Raw genomic sequence first — 20,423 nt, forward strand, 5'->3', positions numbered from 1 at the left:
ATAAAAATTCAGAAACATGTAAAAAGTTAAAACAATCCATTAATTAAATTCTTTAAATAAAATTGAAAATAAAAATATGTAGTTATAAGAAAAAATGGTTGGAAAACAAAAAAACAAAGGTTTTTGAAGAAAAAACGAAATGTGCACAACTTCAAAAGCATAAAACAAAAAAGTTTAGTTAATATTTTAATTTCAATGTTCCTCAATCCAATGTGATTTTTTAATTTTTTTTTCTCCTTAATTCAGTTAATACTTAAATTAAAATATTCAATGATACTAATATATTTGAAAAATATTACGTGTTAATCTCTATTTTTCTTTTTTCCTTCAATCTGTTACCTTCTCTCTACTCTTCTATCTTCCATCACTTTTTTTTTTTTGTCTTTTTCTTTACCAAATCTTCCTCCATCTTTTTTCTCTTTCTTCTTTTAATTTTTTTCCTGTGATAAAAAACAACGTATGATACCATGCGTTCAACGTTTAACCACTAAATAGTCAACGTTAAAAATGATCGATGACATTTTTATAAATAAAAGTTCAATTTATACGTTGAATTTATTCTTGTTCAACGTCAATTGGTTATAAGACATCGGATTTTTAGAAGTGTGACGTCTTACTAGGTAAATTTCGCAAAAATGTTTGGCGAGAAGGTGAAAATGTACTTATGTATGACGTCAAATGCTCTAGAATTAGATGTCAAAAATTTGGGCGAATTAGACGTCAAAAGTTATAAGACGTCGAATGCCCTAGAATCAGACGTTATATGTGAATAAAAATTTGGGCGGGAAGTTGAAAATTTGTTCACTTTATCTTAGCGCGAGATTCTCTTCTCTGCTCAAACCTTTCTCGAACGGAGTTTGGCGACCAACACATGTAATCTTTCTTTCATTTGATACAAATGCATGTTGATTAACTGTTTTAGGTATGATTTTCGTTTGTTTTGACCGATTATTTTCATGTTCTTCTCCTTCATAGGCACATTTTGCTTTCTCTCTCACTAGTGACAACACTTTATTCCAACAAACCCACATTTTCGAAGGTTAGTTTTTGATTTCATTTTCAAGAACCTTTTTGTTGTTGTTGTTTGTTGTTCATAGTACACTACACGTTATACATCTAAGCTTTACAGTAGAACTGAAAGTATATTGAAAACAACTCAAAATGACCTGAAAATTTGTTCAAAGCACCAAAATATCATGAGAAGCCCCCACAAAAAATTTTATCAAAATTCAAAGTTTTACTATTTTAAATACTTTTGCAAAGTTTGAAAAAAAAAACAAAATAAAGTTTCAAAAAGTAGAAAACAACATTTTCTGGAGAATCTAGAAGGATTAGCTAGCTACACGAGCTACCACGGTAGCAGAAATTTCTTTCTACCCGAAATCCATATTTAATAATAGTAAATCGGACAATGAAACAAAAGTTATGATCGTTTAAAGATGTATGGTTGTTCACTTTCCAAATAACTTTTATACTTCACACATCAAAGTAAGAGCTCTTGGTGTTTTTCCATGAACTAGGAGTTAAGGAATGGTAAAAAAAGATTCAACAAAAACCGATAACCATAGCTATCAAAAACCAAGAATTCCAAGTTCATACTAGTATTGTTGTCATAGCTTTTGTGTTTTTGCTTATAGTTCATAGTTAATGTTGTATAAAACACCAAAAACTGGACTATATTTGGTTTTTTTTTTTTCTGTTTTTCAGGTCTCATATAGTTATAAAAATGGATCACAATTAATTAAAAAAATAAAAAAAATTGATTAACGTCAGATAATGCAAAATTTGATGTTAATTGGTGTCAGACATAAAACAATATCCGACGTCAATTTTCTTTACTAGGAACGTCGAATATGATGACAGTCTCGAATTCAACGTGATAGACCAAAAAACATCGACATTATACGATGTTTTTATACTAGTGAGTGCATGTTAATCCTCCTTATACATTTGGTTTAAATAAAATAATTAAAGGAAATTGTTCTATAAACACAGTTTGTGATTAAATATTTTCATCTATTCTAGTAGCATGCGAATAGTAAATATATAAGCTTATGTTTGGATTGAATGATGATTTTGGAGAGTGAAAATGGTTGAATTTGAAAAAGAGACGAGATTTGGTAGTTTAGATTAAGGAAAATGAGAAAAAAATTAATGAGTATTGTGATTGGTATGGTAGTTTAAAAAAATATTTTAATTGATAAAATTATAAGATTATAATTTTAAAAATAAAATATAATTAGCTTAAATTAAGTTAAAATTGTATTTTTTTTATTGTTATGTATGATTTTCTAATTATTATTATTAATATTTTATAAATTTAGTTTGATTATCATTATTTTTACAAACTTACTATATATTATATAAATTTATTTATATTATTACTTATTATTTAAAATAGTATTATTATTTATAATTTATGATTTGTATAAATTTATTTTTATTACTATCACTAGTGAAAACACATGAACTATGCTCATGTGTGTTCAATTTTTTTTATGATAATTAAAATAATAAAATTATTAGGGTTAAATATGTTTTTAGTCCCTAAACTATTGGTCGTTTCTGGTTTTCGTCCCTCTTCCAAACTAAGGTACGATTTGGTCCTCATTCTTTAGAAAAACGTTCTTTTTAGTCCTCAAATTTTTGTTTTTAGTCCTCGTTTTAGTCCTCAAAACGTTCGTTTTTTCGACTAAAACGAACGTTTTTTAAAGATTGAGGACCAAATCGTACCTTAGTTTGGAAGAGGGACGAAAACCAGAAACGGTCAATAGTTTAGGGACTAAAAACGTATTTAACCCAAATTATTATTATTATTATTATAAAAGTACATATAAGTTATGTTTACAATTTTATTATAAATAATTATTTTAGTTTAAAAAAATGGTTAAATTTTAAAATATTAAATAGAAAATATCAGTTTTAAAAAAAGTAAAATTGGTAAAGTAACTATTTTAATTTTAAAAAATATTTATTTAAAGGGTAAAAGTGAAAAATAAATATGTACACCAAAATGAAAAATCTTTTTCATCATATAATAATATAGATAATAATATGAAATATCACTAATATTGTAACATCCCAGCATAAAATCATATCTAGAATATTCACATATTAACAATATTACAGTTTAGTTTTGAAAGAGAATAAGTGAGCTCACAGCCGAACGACCTTACGAAAATGCTACTGAATTCAAACTTTACAAAACTACAATCTAGACCGAACGATTTCAACCTAAACATGCACCGAACAGTTATACAAAATAGAACCCATCCTAATGACCGAACGGTCCTATGGTTCAGCTTTCACTTCCACACCTTCCAGAGCCTCTTCCAGCAACTCTTTCCCTTATGCTCACATCCACAGGATGATCATTGCAACATCACAAATCCGACCGAACAGACAATACAGACAAGACAGAAAAATAGGGTAAGCTTATGTAATTTAATTAATTCTATAAAACATATATTTCACATAAATCTGATATACATCCATAAGGCAATCATACAACCATTCAATCATACATTTATTACCAAAATTATATGTAAAAGCATGCAATGATCGATCACTTGACTCTGACTATCCGGACTGTATGAATTCTGTGTAATTACGACGTTTTTGCACCCGGGTGTTGTAATAGTTGGGATACTCTCAACAGTTACCACCCAAGGTTAATCCATTCCGCCCAAGTTCACCTTATGGTCTAGGACCTCCTGTCATTCCTACACATGAGTTACTCTTCTCTACGTGAGAATGAGCAATCACGGAATATCAGGATAAACGCCAGCTAAGCTTTATTCATATTCATACTCTACCATTCAATAACTACTCATGAGATATTCCTCCCTGGAATACTCTTTCATTTCCATACTATTCCATTCATATACCATAATATAATCAAACCGAACCAAACTGAACAATAACATCCACCCTAGAGACAATACCGAACATTTTGAATACTTTCTAGACTAACACAGCTGAACACTTAGTGTAAGATCGAGCAGTCTTCCACTTATACACAGAATAGAATCGAACGATTCATTCTAGATAATACTCATTATAAACCGAACACTCGTGACACTATTTGGACATTTACTGGTTACTCAATAGTTACTACGAAACATTATTTTACTAGACAGAACTTCTAATATTGAATCAAATACTAAAGAATACATATATTTTAGACTTAACTAAAAATCATAATAATTATTGAAGAGACCTAAGAACTTAAACCGAATCCTACAAGCTTAAATCGAATACTATTGACTTGGACCGAACACTCTAAGTTAAAATATAGGAATATAATAAAAATACCGAACGCTTGGTTAAAGACCAATCACTATGGAGACCGAGCGCTTGGTTCAAAACCGAGCACTACTTGAATCGAACGCTACTGAACTTATATTAAGAATGAAGGAGAATATATATACAATTACACAACACTTATTTTCAATGAAGGATAAAGATATCGTCTACGACTTTAAATATTATAGAATATATTAACTAACTGATTAGGAAGCATAAAAGGAGCAACTATACTTAGACCGAACACTTACTTACAATTATACTAAGAGAAAATCGATCGGTCATTAACTGAAGTTATTCACAGAAGAAGAATCCAGTTCAGACCAAATACCCAAGGATAAACCGAAAGGTCAATAATGACTCTCGGTTACAGTTTACAGAATTCTGCAAATTAATGCAGAATCACGATCAACTATATTCCTACCCAGTTATACCTTTTCATAAATCAACAATACACCCAAACAAACATGCAGTATTGCATCAACCAACTCATCAAACATAACATCATTCCATCCAATAAATCATCATCAAACAAGAATTATAATTAAATTCCAAGCTTCCCTTACCTCTAAACGTAGCCGAACGCTCAACGATGCAATATTTGGCTCACTACTACCAGAAATCTTAGAATTCTACCGTCACACTTTATGAAACTAACCAAACAAAAGACCAGAAATATATTATATAAGCACAATTAATAAGATTTGAGCTTTGTGAATCATGTTTTATATAAAGAAAAATCAAGGATTTTCGTGTAAATTTATAAGTTTTATGTGACTTTGTTCTTCTTTATCGTGTTAAGAGGGAGTCCCACATGCTCCTTCAACTTTCTTCCATTGCAAATCAATCCAAATAAATGGAACCAAACTATTGCACATTTTTTTCCCCAAATCATCTAAAAACAAAGGCTAAATATGGAAACTGTTATAATATGTGGTTGGTTTCATAACGAGGGTGGAAGGTGGTATGTAATGGAAAAGAGAGGTGGCGATGAAAAGTGAAGAGAGAAAAAAACAAAAGCAAAATTCAGAAGCACACATAAAAAAAGTGACACGTGGTTACCTTGAAAAAAATGTTAACATTAGTTTAATATAATGAAGTACATTAAATTCTTTTAAATAAAACGAGAATCAAATTAATGATAAAAAAATCACATAGAACAAGCTTGAGAAACATTGTGAACAAAATATTAATTAAGTCAATAAAAAAGTATATATATATATATATATATATATATATATATATATATATATATATATATATATATATATATATATCTCAAATCAGAAATACGAAAATAATAAAATGTTAAAATCGTAAGTCTAGAACACGATTTTAGGAAAAAAACTAGTCATAGACGCGTGTATGCACAAGTTATTATTATTATTTTTCTCTTTAAATTTACATTAAGAAAATTAATATAATTATTATTATATTTAAACTACATAAACATTTTTAAAATATTTGTAATAAACACTTACACAAACACAAATACGCATGCGTATACTTAGTCGTACTTATAAAAATATCGATCTACCTACGCAATGCATGCACCAACATCCATACTTACATTATTAATTTACAAAATTAATAATTTATGTTATAATACAAATATTTAAAAAAATGGATAATGTGAATCTATGATACTTTGAGTTAATACTTTCTTTTTATGTTCATATCCAATTCTCATTTATGTTTATGTCCATTTTTCATTTATCTTTATATCCTTTATTTCTTTCAGCTGGTCTACACGAAAAATGTTTGAGGTTAGACATGTTTCAATCATTAGAAACAAGTTCACAATGGATAACGAAATGTAGCATCTACCTTCAACTTGAGCACAACAAAAATCACTGCCCTTTACATCCAAACATCATAAAACCAACATAACCATCACAACCACAAACTATTTAATCCCATGTACCATCACAACCACCACCAAGTAACCAATCCCCTCTACCATCACAGCCACCAACAAGTACCCAATCCCCTCTACCATCACAGCGATCAAGTCCTCAATCTCCTCCCCAATCCCCTCTAACATCACAACCACTATGTCCCCAATCCCCTCAGCCACCAAGGCCAACTCAAGAATCCATTCCAAATTTAACTCCACCAATGAGAAGGAACAAGTTACATATCAGAAGAAAATATCCTTAGATGTCAATTTATTTACTTTCATTGAGAAAATTTGGATGTATTTTGTATTGATATTAACCACTTTAATTATGTACTTTGATGGTGATGTATGTTTGATCAACTTTAATTAAGTACTCTGATGGTGTATATGTACTCATATTAAGCACTTATATTAAATGTATTGATATTAAGTACTTTGATGTTGCATTTCTTATAATGTTATTATGTTATTACGTCATAATCTTATCTTATTAAATTATTTATAACACTTTTGTTACTATATTCTGTCAGGTATCTTTCATATATATCATAGTCATATACATTAAGAACCACATTGCACATTTTTTTAATCAAAAGGGGACCACATTGCACATTTTTTTCCCTAAAGAGGGACTAAATTGAACATTCAACAACGAAATCAAATTATTCATTTCAACTCAGTATAACAGAGACTAATACATCATCCATTACATGAACCTGCAAACATCAACCTAAACACCTGAACTTAAACATTCACCTTCACATTCACCTTAACATTACATGAACAAAACATACAACCACATTGCCCACCTAACAACATCAACCTAAACAGAACCACAATATCAAAATGTTCAGCGCAATAACAACACACACAACTCCAACTAACAATTTTATCCTTTTCTACAATTCTTTCACTAAATTTTCCAGATCACATATCCTCCTCCTTTGCATGACAATTGAAGATTCACCCTGTTATTCACCAAATTAAGCACCAAAATAGGTTCAAAGTCAGGGATTGTATCATAAAGCCTTGTAATGACGACATTCCCAAAATTGTCTACCAGCATGCTTGACCGTTTTGGCCACTTTGGTTATAGCAATATCATCACAATTGCAAATAAGGATTATCCCACCTCCCCTCCAACCACCGCCATGTTAGGAATGGGAAATTCCTTTGCCCCATGTATTGGAACAAGAAAAACAACCTTAGGAAGAAACAATTCCTATCTCGCCACAACGACTTTGCTCAATTCAAGGAAGAACTTACACAAACCTTAATCCTTTCCTTCAACTTTTAACATTTTCACATACGTTGCCAAGTCAGTTGACCTCAACTTGCCATGCAATCAATAACTCGACAACTCATTCACTTTTGGATAAGGTGACAATTACATCATTAGTGTTTTTAACGCCGTAAGAAAAAAAGACATACTTAAACCGTTATTATAAAATATAGAACCAATGTAAACAACTCAAAAATAGTAGGATCACTTTGAACACAACTAACAAAACTAGGGACCAAAATTTGGTATAGTAAAGTTATTTTTTTCAAAGAACAAATTAAATTTTACTATTCTAAAGCCGTGTTTGAGAAAATATGACTTTTTCATTTTGAATCATGTTTTCCAAACACGATTTGTCCATCAATGTAACTTTTAAAAAATTTGCTCATATCAATAAGTTTCGTTAGAAATTGCATTAGTTCCATACAATCTTAACATTTTATTTTCGCTTTGGCATTGATGGATCAATAGGAGAACTTTACAATCTTTTTTTAGATTCCCTATGGTTGCTATTTGCACCTTCGTAACACTTTCTCTCAATTCTTGAACATCATTCTTTAAAATTCTCAACATTTCTTATAAACCAAAACATTACGCTCATTTTATCTTCAGTGAAAATGCAGAAAAAAAAATACAGAAAATTTGCATATATATCTTCAGTGAAAATAGCTCTAGATACCACATGAGAACACACTAAAAAATACAGAAAAGAAAAAGAAAAAGATAATATATATATATATATATATATATATATATATATATATATATATATATATATATATATTTTGAAATTTTACGTTTCACACACATATCACAGTACATCATTACTATTTACATACCTATTATAAGCAATTAGTCAAGAGCTCACTACCTTACATACAACACTAACAAAATATATATAACGGAATGAAAAAGAAAACAGAATGAATGCATTAATGAACAAATGACAAAATTCTAGAAAAGAAAAACTAAACCCTAAAACATATAGAAGAAAAGCAGAATAATAGAAGTCACAACTAGATCACAAATCTGAAACATAACATCAAACATTTGTGTATTGAGATAAAAGTAGACAACCTCGATTCCCCTCACTTTAACGGCGAGCCAAAAATAAATTACTGTCTAAGCTCCACTAGTTCAAGTGGACAACGTTGATAGGTAGATTAGCAGAAAGTTTAAAATATAAAAAATATAAACAAATTTGACAATAAGTAAAAAAGAAAATGGAAAAGGTGGTTCTGTATTGGCTCTGATTTTGTACAGCTACATCATCAATTCTATCAGCAGCTTAGAAAGTAGGACTAGGGTGATTACAGAGCATCATTGTTAAGAGTGTGATGTTTTTGTTATTATACCATTTTGTTATATGATTCAAAACAATGGACATCGGCCAATATAAACCCTATATCCTAAATCACTCACATTTCTATAGCCCGATTTCTATGATTAGAGCACCTACTTATTCCTGTCCGATATCTTAAAAAAATAATGTGATATTTAAATGCGTATAAAACTTGAGCCACGTACCCGATTCTTAAAGAACTAAGTATTTCACCAAAGAAATTCATTCAAACGCACTTTCATTGTGATGTTACCAGAAGAAAATGAAGCTCAAACAATGGCCCATTAGAAGTTGAACATCAAAACTTTTTAAACAAAATCTTGATATTTAAGTTCAAAAGAATAGTATGTCAAGCAAATGTTTTCCCAAACAAGGAACCTAGGATGAAAATGTGTAACAGTCAAAAACGATAATCTAGGCACGTAATGGCACAAAGTGTAAATGCAATACAGAAAGAGATAATTAATAGCCTAATCCTCATCTTCCTCATCTCCATCTCCGCCTGCGGCCTTCTTAGCAGCAGCCTTTTGGTTCCTTCTCTTCACTCTTCCAGGGCGACCTCCACCAAGGGGACTTGTAAGAGAAAAGTCAATGTGCTTCTGTGAGTCAACCCTCACCAAGAAAGATGGGATGTTCACAACTTGCCTACCAACCCTGCCTCATCCCAGATGTCACAATACAAAGGTCATTCTCCAAACAATGCATGTAAAAGAATACATCAAACAAATTGGACTGATACATTAACATTCAGTTATTGCAAAACATTCAGCTCTTTAAGTTAAAAGAATTCAAAAGTCAAAATAGAAATAGAGAGCTGATACATTAACACTCAGTTCTGGCAAAACAGAGCATTTTGTAACACTTGATACAAGTGCTAGAGAGAACATCCAAAAACGGCCCACAATATATTCACAGGTTGTTTTTGGCTTATTTCAATATGCTCTTTCCATACAAAGATCTTACAAAAATAATTTAATAACCCTATTTCATCTCCAATTATGAAATCCATTTGCATATATTACCCCAAAAAGGAGGTACAACGAATTAAATTTCATGGGCAAATTAAGCTCATTTTAATCCACGAAAGAAAATGAATTCATTCTATTAATAATTTCCTTGTTCTATAGTAATTTGAAGCATCCAAATATAACCTAATTGACAAACATTTCCATAGTAAACTCTCCAAGAATAACAAAGTAAAAATTTATGTATATAAAAAAAACATATCAAGATCATTGCATTTTTTCATTATACGCATGATATTTCACTATACAATTAGTAATAATGAACACGAAAAACACAATCGATACGAAAACGAAAACAAGAGGGGAATTGGAATTGGAAATGGAAAAGGACCTGATGTGTCTCTGCTTGATGAGAACCCTAGCATGGTGGATAGACTTGGCCATGCCAGACTTGAAGACGAGGGTCTGGAGGCGGCGCTCGAGGAAGTTCTCGACAGTGAGTGCAAGGACGTAATCAAGTTTGTTCTGGGTCTCGTCGAGGAGACCGTAGCGAAACATGCGGCGGAGGAGAGCCTCGCCCTCAAAGATCCGGCGCGGGTTTTTCTCGTCGAGAGTCAGGAGGTTACGCGCGTTGTTGCGGATGCGGCTGAGGGCGTACTGCACCCTCCACAGCTCCCTCTTGCACCGCAGCCCGTACTCCCCCACCAGCTTCAGCTCCGCGTCCAGACGCTCCTTCTCGTACGGACGACGCGGTTTCTTGAACGTCTTTCCATCTGCCACACACACACAAAACAAAATAGATCAATGTTGTTATTACGCTTGTCCAACATCACAAAACGGCGTTGTAAGGGAGAGTTCATCCATCTACTCACAGTTCCTGTAAAAGGACACGTGGACCATGGTGATTGTCTTCTACGGCAACTACGGCGCCGCCGTTTACCTTCTCCGCTGCTGTGGCTGTCCTGCTCGCTCTTCCGACTGCAACTAGATCTTCGCCCTTATAAACCCTAATTCCTCCTGCTACATATTACTTAGGCTTCGCCAAAATAATAAAGGGCGTTTCACCCACCACCTCCAACACCCAATAATAAATGGGACTGGCCCAACTTCTTCAACCACGCTCAAATATTAGGCCCAAACAAAGCACTTCTCTAATAATACATGTTACAAATAAATATCATTTATTTAATACTATTATAATATACATAATTTAAATATACTAATTACTAATTATATATATATATATATATATATTATTAGCATTAATAACATCATAAATAATTTTATTCTATTAATATTATTTATAAATATTAATATAATTAAATATCTATTTCACATAATTATATATAAATATATACTAATTAAATTGACTCATTACAATAGCTTTTTTTATTAAGAAAAATTATTACTGATCAATTCTTTATATATCAATACATTTCTATTTAATGTCTTAATACTTTTTTAAGAATATATTTATATAACTAGTATATTAATATTTATTAGTCTATTTTTCTAATTCATAATTTAGTTTAGATTTAAACATGTTTTTATTCTAATTTTTATCAAGATATTTCAAATTGGTCTGCTAAATTTATTTTAGAAAAATTGAAAAATTGATGTAATTTGATCATTTCATTGTAATTGTATAAAAAATGATAAATACGTGTCTCATTTCCATTCGTAATTTTTTTTGCCTTTTTTAAACTTTTTCTTAATTTTTTAAATTATTTAGGTGTCAAGTTTGTGTCGTGCAACATCCCAGTGACAATATCAATACAAAATGTCATTGTCTTATATTTAATTTAATATCTCTATTTGTACTATTAGTGTTACAATTTTTTTTAACTTTTTTTTAAACTTTTTATAAATTGTCCATGTGTCAAATTAGTGGCGTGCCTAACAATGCCATGTGTGAATGTCAATGTCAAGTGTCATATTCTTATTTCAATTGAGTTAATATATTTGTTAATTTGATTCAATTTAATCTAAATTATTTTAAAAGAAGCAGTTTTGGTTCTCAATAAATTGAGACTAAATTTAATTTTTATATAAATGATATACTAATATTTTTATTAAATATTTCTATAATTATTTTTAAACCATCTCTAAGTATAATCTTGTTAAAAATACTTTTATTAACGTATGTGAATAAAATAACAAATATTTAATAAAAATTCAACAAATATTTAATAAAACTATCATTATAACATTTATATAAAAATTAAATTTGGTCTCAATTTGAAGAAAAAATTACTCTATTTTAAAATTAAATTTTGAAACCGAATTGAATAAACAAATACGGGGACTGAATTGAATATAAGACAATGACATTTGACACTAACACTAATGTAAGATCCGGAAAAAGAAGGGTTTTAAAAATAAAGTAGTTTTGAGGCTTTGGGTTTTTGTTTGGAAATTAGTGTTCTTGAGTGTATATTTTTGTTAGAACATAATTGGTATGTGTTAAGACTCCGGCAAGTATACCGAATCGTATCAAGTAATAAAGATGGTAAGACCAAGTATTGTTTTCCTAGAGACTCATCGCCTAAACAGTTATGTGATTTCTTGATTAAATAAGACTTCAAAACACAATCTTTTAGTTTAAAATGTAAATACAAAAAAGTAAATATGCATGCAACTTGATCAATTGGACAAAAGTGTAGAGATGAACGGATGAATTTGATATTATGGAATGAATATGTTGTTGGGGTTAGATTTCACCTAGTTTTCTCTCATGTATATACGAATTCTACTTCTTCATTAATGTCAATGTCACTATCTAAATTAATTAAAACTCGATTCCTCGGCGAAGAAACCCTATCCTTAATTACTAGGTCACAATTCCTTGCATCCCTAACAATTAATTCTGCATTACATACACACAGAAGCTTAAGACAACCAGAACTCATACCCTCATTCCTAAGCAATACTGCTTTTGGGAATAATTCTCCAGAACCTGAATTGTAAGATACCTTTCGGTACTCATGCAAATCATACATCATGCTAATGAATGAGTTAAACAAAGCAAGCAATGAGCGAAGAAGAATTACCCTAACAATTAATGAAAGAAGCATATATAATTAAGAATCAATTTAACACAAGGGAGTTCACAAAGGTTTACATGATTCCCAAACAACAAATAGAGTTTAGTTCACCATTGACATGGTGAAACTAGATGAATAATGGAAAAAGAATGAAAGATAAAACCCTAGAAGTTGAAGATAAGAGCTTCCGCATCCAAATCTGCCTCCGAGGGCTCAAAGAGTGTGTTTTTGTGCCTCTCCCGTCCAAAGATCCAATCCCTAAGACGTCCAAGTCCTTAAATAGAACATAAAAATAACAAAAAACAGGTCCAAGCCCGCAAAACTAGCGCTCAGCGCCCCACTTAGGGCGCCCAGGTGGCATGCCGACTCATATGACGCTCAGGGTCAGCTTAGAAAGCAAGCAAGCGTGGTGTGACTCGAGGAAGTGGCGCTCAGTGCCCCAAAAAGGGCGCCCAGGCGCGAGACAGGGACTTCCTACACTAAGGGTTCCAAAAAAAGGGCAGCCAAGCGTGAAAAGTGTAATCTGGCGCTGAGGGCCCCTGAAATGGCGCACAACGTTGTTGCGTTCCTCCTTTATGATGCTTTTCCAGCTCTTCCTGAGTTCCAACTCCTTACTACTTCAACTCTTCTTCCAAATCATCTCAATTCCTGTTGAAAACAAGGAAATCTAGCATATAACCATTAAATTCACTTTCAACTATCTTATTCACACAAAACTATGATTTCAAGCTAGTTTTAAGGTCAAAAAGGGTGTTTTTAGTATCAAAACTAAGTATCAAATAACGATAAATTCAACCGTTATTAGTATATTATTTCTTTATTTTTATATTTTTGCCTAGGGGCAAAAAGGTCTTTTACCTTTATTTAATTGGTGTAGAAATTAAATAAAGGGAGGTTTGGTGTTTAGAAACCCTAGAAACTCTAAATCAAAGAGAGAAAACAGAAGAAGAGAGGAGATTCACATTTTGGGAGAAGAAGAGAGAGAGCGACAGGAATACTCTTAATGTAAAGGAAGATTGATGGTGTTTTAAGGTTGTAGATAAAGCCTTATGATTGGCTAAGGTATGGGGAAGCTTACCTTTTTTTTGTTTATGATTGTATGTTATATGTGTGTTCTTAATTATCTTGATTGGTAATTGTTAGAAATAAAGAGACTTGTTTCTCAACACCAGGAGGGGGGGGTGAATTGGTGATTTATAAAATCGAACGCTTTTCAAATCTTTTTGCAAAGTTAGAATGATCTTTAAATTTTCTTGCAATGTAAGTAAAGTGCATATGCAATAAAATGTAAAGAGATAATGAAACAGATACAAACAACAGATTTATACTGGTTCGGCCTCAATTCTTACATCCAGTTTCCCTTTCAATCAACCTTAGATTTAAGGATCTTTCACTATAATGATTTGAGTTTTACACCAAAGGTTTGACAAAGCTCTCTCAAATGTAAACACTTTTCCCACTCAACAATCAAATATAGAAAGAAAACACTTGCACACACAGAACCACGCGTTCTTGCTACAGAACCCCTTTGAGAAACACCTCTCAAAGTCCAAGAGCTTCACGAACAGGGAAACAACACAATCAACCATTGCAGAATACTTTTCTGATCAAAGTAGATACACCTCAATAGTGCGGATAAGATCAACCAGTCACGTCCACAAGGTTCCTCTCAAGAATCCTTCCAGTTTCCTCAAATTCTTCAAGTCCTGATTCTTGGAGCATCTAAGCAATCTGTAAAACTTTCTCAGATCAAAGATATCAGATATGAAAATGTACAAATGATCATTCTTTTTAGAATTGCAAGTAATGCGTCAATTTATAGTTTTCATCATGACAGACACAAAATAATCGATTACATTTGTAATGTATTCGGTTACATTAAAATCAGATGTAACAGAATTACAACTAACACAACTCTAATTGAATACACAATTAATGTAATCGATTTGAATTTAATGTTAGTCAAACATATTTAAATAAATGACCATTATAGTTGTTATGACTTAGCTGAAAACAATTTTCAAAAGATACCAGACTTAATTGATTACATAACATGTGTAATCGATTAAGGTAAGCACTTAACACGAGTTTTAATCCATTTGACACTTAATGTAATTGATTCAAACTTGTTGTTTTGCCACAGTTCAAAACATAAGTTGTCTGATGAACTTAATTTATTACAACAATACTATAATCGATTATGTCATGCATATTAGCTTTTGTGCTTGTGGTTTTCATCACACAAAAACATACAATATGCATACAAAGGTATAAACACATCATGATCATTAGTATGCAGAACCAACAATATGTCAACATATGCATTAATCAACAATAAGCATTTACATATCCACAAATGTATCAATCAAAAAAAAAAACACATTTCTGTTGTTTCATGACAACATCTATGTGTTGTTACTATCACTGTGTTGTGATCATAAAAAACAAACATATCAGGGATTGAGTTTACCACTCATATTGCTCCCCCTATCAACAGTAATCCTTGTTTTGTGTATATGGTCATGATTATTTGTGGTTATTGTTGGGTAAGAGTTTGTGTTTGAATGAGTATATGGTTTATGTAATATTTGTGATAAGTTTTCCCTATGAATGTATTATGTATGTTTTGTTGTGTTATCCCAACAAAGGGTTTGATGCTAAGGGACAACAAAGTTATGATGCTTGGGAGTTTCCATGCAAATATATGTGGTAAGTGTTGGATTATTGAGTCCCTTCCTATGTTGAGAATAAGAAAAAAAATGTGGACCATTATGTCTCACTTTGTTTTAGTAGAGATGGGTCAAATTAGTAGGACACATTAGAGTTATTTGAAGCGAGGGAAAAGTCAAGTGAGAAAGAAAGGAAGAGAAGAAGTCATTCCTGCATAACATAAACCTGCACTGGTGCTTTTATCATTGTGATGTCGTTTATCAATGGATCGGGCTAAATTTTGGCAATAGGTTCCAAACGTATGGTTCTTCATTCTAACCGTTGAGATTGTCAATCACAGGTCTAATTTGGGATAAAACAGCCTCGCCTCAACAACTCTATTTTGAATAATTTTTATCTTCTTGGTTCTCATTTGTAAGCATTATGCTTAGTTAGTTTGGCTGGTTGAAAATCATATTTGGTGTTTTTATCGGAGACTCTTTTGTACCCTATTATTGGCGGTATTACATGTCAATGATTGGATCTGGATGATTCAAATGATGTATTATATGTTTTTGAGTATGTTTACATGAGTATGTGATGCTTGAATGCATGTATGATGTGTTAACTATGTTTCCACGTGATCTAGGGTTGATGTATGTATGTTTGAATGCTTGAATCATGTCCGGGATGTGTTTCGATTCAGCAATAATCGATTATCTACGCGTTGGTTTTGAGTCTGGTTTCGGGAATAATCGATTATTTGGGATGATAATCGATTATCCCTTCTTGCGTGATGTTTCTGGGTAAATTTCACTGAGATAATCGATTATTTGAAGTAATAATCAGTTATCACATTGCATTTTGGAGAAAAATGACGAATTTGATGAAGAATGGACGTGAACCAAACCCAAGGAGTTGTGGAACATGATGATAATCAAAGATTGAGGTTAATGGTTATGTTTAGGGTTAGATTGACTTGTGGGTGAGAGTGGAGCATGAGTGAGTGTTGGTGTAACACCCCGATTTTGAGATGTCACGGTGTAATTTTTTTTTTCAAAACTTTTCTATAAAACATTTATTTTAGATAATCCAACTTTGTTTGATTAAAATGTGGAAGCAAAACATAACTATGAACGTCGTCTGTTCAAAATGAAAATATCAAATAATCTCTTTTAGCATAAAAATACTGATTCTGAAAACTTTCAAATAAAATAAAGGCTTAAATGCTTACTTGGTCCCTATGTTCAGTGGTAATTTTCAGTTTGGTACCCGATTTTAAAAGTGTAGACATTAGGTTCCTATGTTATAAAAATCATTTGACTTCAGTCATATCCGTTTAATGGTGTTAAAATTGATAACGTTGAAGTGACTATGGTGTGAGCTATGCAAGAAATGTTGACGTGACATTTAGTTGGCCTAAAATCAGTAAACGTGGCAGCCAAAGTGGGGTTACCTCTATGTAAATTGGGGAATTAAAATTATTAGGGTTTTTAAATGGGAAATAAAATCAATACAAAAATTAGGTCAATTTTAAATTTGGGAATTTTGATTGAGGGTTCAATTGCTTGGTTTCTTTGGTTTCTTCGTTCTGTGAGCATATGTGAATTGGTTGGTTTTTTCGAAGGAGATTATTGACCGAAAAGCGTTGGTGAATGAGTACGGTTTGTCAGCGATTATGGTGGGGGAGCGATTACGGTTCGTGAGTGCGGTATTTCTTCGAAGTGAAAAGGTGGAAGGTGCGCTTTTTATGAGTTATTTTATGTAGTTGGGGTCCCCCCATGGAAGTATGTTGTCTTCTTGTCCCCTTAGTGTGTTCTGTTGGGGTCCCCGTTGTGTGTTGTGTTGGATATGTTGTGGTCCCCTTCTTTATTGTGTTTCATTTTGTTGTGTGTACTGTTTGTATGTTTTTGGTCCCCATTTGAATATGAAATTGTTTATTCTGTGGTTGTTGTTTATTCTGTGGTTCATGCATATTGATAGTAGATGCATGTAGTCTGACACCTACTTTTATATAGGCATATAACAGTTGACAATTAAAGAAAATGTCCAACTTTGATATTGAGGTGGTGTTTCACCATGGGGGTAAGTTTGTGAATGATTGGTCATTTAGATACCATGGAGGTCATACCAGTACCTTGGTCATTGACATAGACAAATGGAGTTATTTTGAAATCTTGGCCATACTGAAGAAGATGAGATGAAGAAATGTTAATGAGTTGTAGTATTCCCTCGGTGGTTCTGTATTAAAAGCTAGGTTGGAATTGTTAAGTGATGTGTTGATGAATCGACAAGTGTACCGAATCGCACAAGTAATATAAAATGGTAAGACCAAGTATCGTATCCCAAGAGACTCACGAACTAAATAGTTATGTGATTACTCAACTAATTAAGACTCTAAAGAACATATTGTTGGGGTTTTTGAATGCAAATGCAATAAAATAAACATGAATGCAATTTGATCAATTGAGGCTAAACGCAAGAATGAATGGATGAAGTTGATAATATGAGATGAAAATGTTGTTGGGGTTTAGATTTCACCTAATTTACTCTCATGTATATAAGAATTATTCTTCTTTCATCAATGTCAACGTCACTCGCTAAATCACTTAAACCTAGAGCTGTCAAAACGGGTAACCCGGCCCGACCCAACCCGACCCACCACGGGTTGGTCACTTACTGAGCCAACCCAACCCGGCTCATTTATTAGCGAGCCGAAAAAATTCGAACCTGACCCGACCCACCACGGGTTGGTGGGTTAAACGGGTTGGCTCATTGGCTCACTTAATTAACTTCTTTTTCACTCTCTTCTTCCGAGATTCTTAAAACATGTTACTTTGATCGATCAAATTGAAACAATAATAATATGATCAATTAATATAAAAGAAAATGAAACAAAAGAAATATATTGTTATATATATTTTAAGCTATCAAGCATAAAATTTTGTTAATTTAGTTTAATGAGACATACGTAATTACATATAGCCATTAACAAAAATATATAATACAAGATAAAATTGTCATGCTTGTAGATAGATCTAAAAACAAGATAAAACAAATGATATATTCCTGAATTATCCAATCTATAATATTATCCATCTATTAAATTTGAGTCCTGAATGAATAAATCCATAGGATTATGCTCTCTTGAAGCATCTTCTTCTTTATCTCCATCTACAATACAATAAAAAATAGTGTTAACTAATAGTATTGAAACACAAAGTAATAAATAATTAAAGACATATGAGAATAACAATAATGTTACCTGTTAGTTCAAAACCATGCAACCAGTTTTGAGTTAAAATAAGTGACTCAACATTCTCTGGAAGAATGGATGAACGATATTTGGTTAGCACACGAGAACCAAGACTAAAGGCAGACTCACTAGCAACTGTAGTGATTGGAATGCTAAGAACATCACAAGCCATCTTAGACAAGTTTGGATAACGATCTTGACGATCCCTCCAATAACTTAATACATCCAACTTATCAAAAAACTTTGGATCAAGATTCCCTTCATCTAAATAAAGATCTAATTCAGACCTTCCAGTGTCATTAACATGTTGGCTCAAATAATCAACATATTCCTAAGACATCAAACAAAGTTAATATGTCATTAGTCACAAGTAATAAATAAAATATACATAATAAAATAAAGCAAATATAAGAATTAAAGACTTACATCAAATGCATCCATCACTGACTCATCATTAGTAAAAGAAGGTTGTTGTGTTGGAGGAGCAACTTGAGAACTTGAAGTATTTGACTCATTTGAATTTAATTTGACATATTCTTCAAACAACTTATACATGTTATCCTTTAAAACATTAATTTTTTCTTCACAAGTAGAAGGATTAATCTTTCTATAACAAAATCGAATGGCTTCAAACTTCATCCGTGGATCAAGAATAGCCCCAATAGCAAGAATGTCACAATATTGATCCCAATACTTACTAAACTTGTTCATCATACTCAATGACATATCTTTAATCGTCATATCAACACTTTTTACATTTTCTCGTAACAAACATTCAATTTTCCAAACTTGCATGAAGTAACGATTAGAAGTTGGATAAGAAGAACCTGAAATCAAATTAGTCATTACATAAAACGGCTTCAAGAACTCACACATTTTTTCAGCCTTTTTCCACTCATCATTTGACGGACAATGAAAATAATTTCTATCACGGATAGCCAAACTTCCAAAGGCGCGTCGATATCGAATTGCACTCTCAAGCATAAGATAGGTAGAATTCCATCTAGTAGGAACATCCATTTTCAAACCTACTTTGGTGTCAGTACCCCTCACTTGCATAACACATTCTTTAAATGCAATTTTTCTTGCCTCTGATCCTCTCACATATTTTATGCTCTCTCTAATCTTTTGCAAAGCATCAGAAGCCACCTTTAATCCCTCTTGCACAATAATATTCAAGACATGTGCACTACACCTTATATGAAAGTAATCACCATTACATATCAAACTATTTTGCAATTTCAATTGCTCACTCAAAATTTTTTGCAACACCTCATTGGCACTAGCATTGTCGAGTGTAATAGAAAAAATCTTCCTATCTATTTCCCAATCAAGCAAGAGAGCAAATATTTTTTGTGCCAAATCATGACCTGTATGTGGAGGTTCCATTTTACAAAAGGCAATAATCTTACTATTCAACCTCCAACTAGCATCAACAAAATGAGCAGTCAAACAAATAAACCCTTCTTGATTTATAGAAGTCCAACAATCAGATGTCAAACAAATTCTACTATGAGATTTACACATCGCAAGTTTAACCCTCTCTTTGTGTTCATGAAATTTCTTTGAAATATTAGACACAGCTGTATTCCTACTTAGAACTCTTACTTCTGGATTTAGATATAGAAGTAATTCTTTAATCCATTTATATTCAACAAAATTATATGGAAGTCCATGTTG

General features: G+C 31.9%; 1 protein-coding gene across 1 annotated transcript; it reads right to left on the minus strand.

Annotated features, from left to right (window-relative positions):
* Nucleotides 1–9,134: 9,134 nt before the first annotated feature.
* Nucleotides 9,135–10,859, minus strand: LOC124828639 (small ribosomal subunit protein uS4y-like). The gene is made up of 3 exons (XM_047301995.2): nucleotides 10,667–10,859; nucleotides 10,186–10,567; nucleotides 9,135–9,483 (listed from the first exon to the last, which is right to left on the minus strand). The coding sequence occupies exons 1-3, from the start codon at nucleotides 10,692–10,694 to the stop codon at nucleotides 9,300–9,302; spliced, it is 594 nt and encodes a 197-aa protein (XP_047157951.1). The 5' UTR covers nucleotides 10,695–10,859; the 3' UTR covers nucleotides 9,135–9,299.
* Between the last annotated feature and the right edge of the window lie 9,564 nt (nucleotides 10,860–20,423).

Source organism: Vigna umbellata, chromosome 1, assembly GCF_029865625.1.
Source record: "Vigna umbellata cultivar VRB3 chromosome 1, Vumbellata_1.0, whole genome shotgun sequence".
Classification (NCBI taxonomy): domain Eukaryota; kingdom Viridiplantae; phylum Streptophyta; class Magnoliopsida; order Fabales; family Fabaceae; genus Vigna; species Vigna umbellata.